Source organism: Lolium rigidum, chromosome 7, assembly GCF_022539505.1.
Source record: "Lolium rigidum isolate FL_2022 chromosome 7, APGP_CSIRO_Lrig_0.1, whole genome shotgun sequence".
Classification (NCBI taxonomy): domain Eukaryota; kingdom Viridiplantae; phylum Streptophyta; class Magnoliopsida; order Poales; family Poaceae; genus Lolium; species Lolium rigidum.
The window spans coordinates 34,075,968-34,078,924 of NC_061514.1; the positions used below are offsets into that span (position 1 = coordinate 34,075,968).

At 48.4% G+C, this 2,957-nt stretch overlaps 1 protein-coding gene across 1 annotated transcript; it reads right to left on the reverse strand.

The window, feature by feature from the left end:
• Positions 1-678: 678 nt before the first annotated feature.
• On the reverse strand, positions 679-2,402 carry LOC124671167 (exocyst complex component EXO70B2-like). The gene has a single exon (XM_047207581.1). The coding sequence runs from the start codon at positions 2,400-2,402 to the stop codon at positions 840-842; it is 1,563 nt and encodes a 520-aa protein (XP_047063537.1). The 3' UTR covers positions 679-839.
• Positions 2,403-2,957: the final 555 nt, after the last annotated feature.

The window sequence follows — 2,957 nt, forward strand, 5'->3', positions numbered from 1 at the left end:
AAGGGGTACCCTTTAGTCGCGGTTGGTGTCCCAACCGCGACTAAAGGTTTTTCCACCGGCCGCATCCCTCCATAGCCCTTTAGTCCCGGTTGGTGTTACCAACCGCGACTAAAGGGGTACCCTTTCGTCTCGGATGGAGCATTAGTCGCGGGTCGCCTCCCGAACCGCGACTAAAGCCCCCTTTAGTCGCGGTTCGAATATTTCCGGGACTAATGAGGGTGGACGGAAGCCTCTTTTTCTACTAGTGTGTGTATTTGAAAAAATATGGCGTGTGTCAAACTTTTGCCGTGTGTAATTCTTATTGTTACCGTGTTATTTTCTTTACCGTGCGCCTTCTCGCAGATATACACGGCAAAGACTTTTTTACCGTGTTCCGCGATACTTGACACACGGTAAAGGTGGACAAACACGGCAAATAACATTTTTCACGTAGTGATATGTGTATACTGTTACAAGTGTATATGAAATGCAAATGAACACCTACATGTAAATAGTATAGTATAATTACTTAGCAAATACAACTAGTTTTGTGGTGAAATTCCCCCATACCTTTACGAGTTTGGGTGACCTTGGCATCTGCAAGCACAAGTTTCGCTAAGTAGATGAACATAATGGAGGATGTTGTACAATCAGAAGTAAACATTACAACTATATGTATGTATGAAATTGATGCAGAAACATAATGCGGAAGTATTTGCCATGAAAATGGAAATCAAATCAAAACATACACGTAGCCATCTGATATAGTACCTGACGAAATTTAGAATACAAGTTTCAGTTCAAAAGGAAAACAAACAAATACAGCAACGAAGCATTACTATGTCCTCCTCAAGCGGTTTTCAGCCTTCGAATAGCTGTCCCAACATCTCCTCCAAAGCCTCTGGACAGTTTCTTCCACCGCTAACCTGTTTCTCGAGTTCCGGGTGCTCCTTCAGGTAGTCGCGGTAACCTGGAATGACTCTCTTGGCGATAGTTTTCCGCAGTAAGTGTCGGAGCTGAGGGTCTGGAACCTTCCAGAACCTCTGAGTCATGCATGTTTTATGAAACGCGGACTGGAATTTAGCCAACGAAGAGTTGTTGATCCGACGACGGAGCAGTCTAGGAAAATTAGATTCAGATAAGCAGGACATGACTTGTCCCCAAGAAATCTCGATATAACTGTCCATGTATTTCTCACATTCAGGTCTAAGTTTAAGCCCATGATGATGTGCACACGGCAAATAGACATTTAAAGATATCAATGCCTTACACACCTGCGCTACATAGTAGGAATTGTTGAGCAGGAACATGTACCCGAGGCTTGGATCCGTGCACATCTTCGATTTCCTCACAAGCAGATCGTTCAGATAATCGATCGTTTCACGTAACAGGTCACGAATCTTTGCAGCGTCGTGAATCTGTCCCGAGTTCCTCGCTGAAGCATGTGATTTCCTCATCAAAACTATGTAATCCATCATCAACCGGGTCTTGTTGTGAACCTCGCCTCCACCAGCTGTGATCGCCCACGAGTCTCTCGTATCAATAGTCCAGCGGCCTTTGTCCTTCATGAGCGTATACTTAACGTCGCTCATCACCTTGGACAAGGATCCAACTAACTTGTTTCCTTTTCTCTCCAACAAGGCGCCTATCTCATTGAAAATCATCTGGGCATCTGACGAGGTCACCTGCATGGTCGATATGTTGTGTGATGCATTGGAGATGCAGATATATACGTGCAGCATGGCCAACAGCTTCTCCGCGTCGTCGGTATGGACGATGGCGTCGACAAAGACGAGCATTGCTGAGATGCTCGCTTTGCCAAACTGTCCGACCGTCGGCGTCTCGTGGACGGCGGCGACCAGCTCTTTGACACTGGCCACAATTATGATGAGAGCTCGGCTCCACCTCTCGACCAATTCTTGAAGGCGGGAAGGCGAAGCAGACTTGTCTCCGACCTGGTGGCCGCAGTCGTCGCGAGACTTGTCGCTCAATTGGAAAACCCAGTCGATGTCGAGCTCGGCGAACCAGGTCTTCAGGGAGCCGTCCTGTTCGCCATTGGATACGAAAGCTTGGACCATGCGCTGGGTGTAGCCGTCGCTGACCATCTTGTGAGCAATCTCGGTGAGCTCTTCGACGCCCAAGTCCGCTGCACCGGCAGAAGGCGAGCCAGGGGAGTAACCGGAGATGTTGGACATGTAAGAGCTCGAGGTACCAGAGATGCTGGAGTAGCTGGACCCGCTCTGACGATACTGGGAAGAGAGACCCCAGCCCCAGCTGATCAGACATTCGGGCCAGGCGACGCTCCGGATCGAGTCGCGGTAAGATTGGTGCTCGAGCTCCGCGAAGCAGCTGCTGGTCTCCTCCGGCACGGAAGCAAGATGGATGGATGCTAGCCTGGTGGTCTCCGCCGTGAGGCCCGCCATACTGCTCACCTCTACTCCTCTAGTTTGTGGATGGATGCTAGCTCGGGGTGTTGATACTTGATAGGGAGGGGAGAGAGTCAGAGAGAAGTGCAGGACCAAGTCACTGGTCAAAAAGTATATATCCTGCTCAAACAGCGGTCAAATACGGTGGCGTGGCGAGCTCGTTGACAGGAAAATCGAGCACCGCGGGGGTGCAGATCATCATCAACCTCCAAGGACCACGCCGGTCGTTGCTTTCCAGTTAGGCCGAGGTCCATGACGTATTTGGGAGCGAATCGTGGAGTTTCTTTTTTACAGTGACTAGCAAAGATCGGCGCGGCGGCACGCCGCGCTAGTATCGTGGCTGACTGATGGAAAATTCGATGGAAAAACAGGATACATTACTTAAATTGTAATACATGTTTAGACTGGTCTTGATGGGACAATTATTTTTTTCATTATTGTTTTCACCTTAGTGTGTAAACTGGCAATAGAGAAAACAACCACCAAAGCAAAGAAGGTAATGTAGAGAGTTGAAAACATAAACAATGTGAATATGTAGATGCATTACCTTCC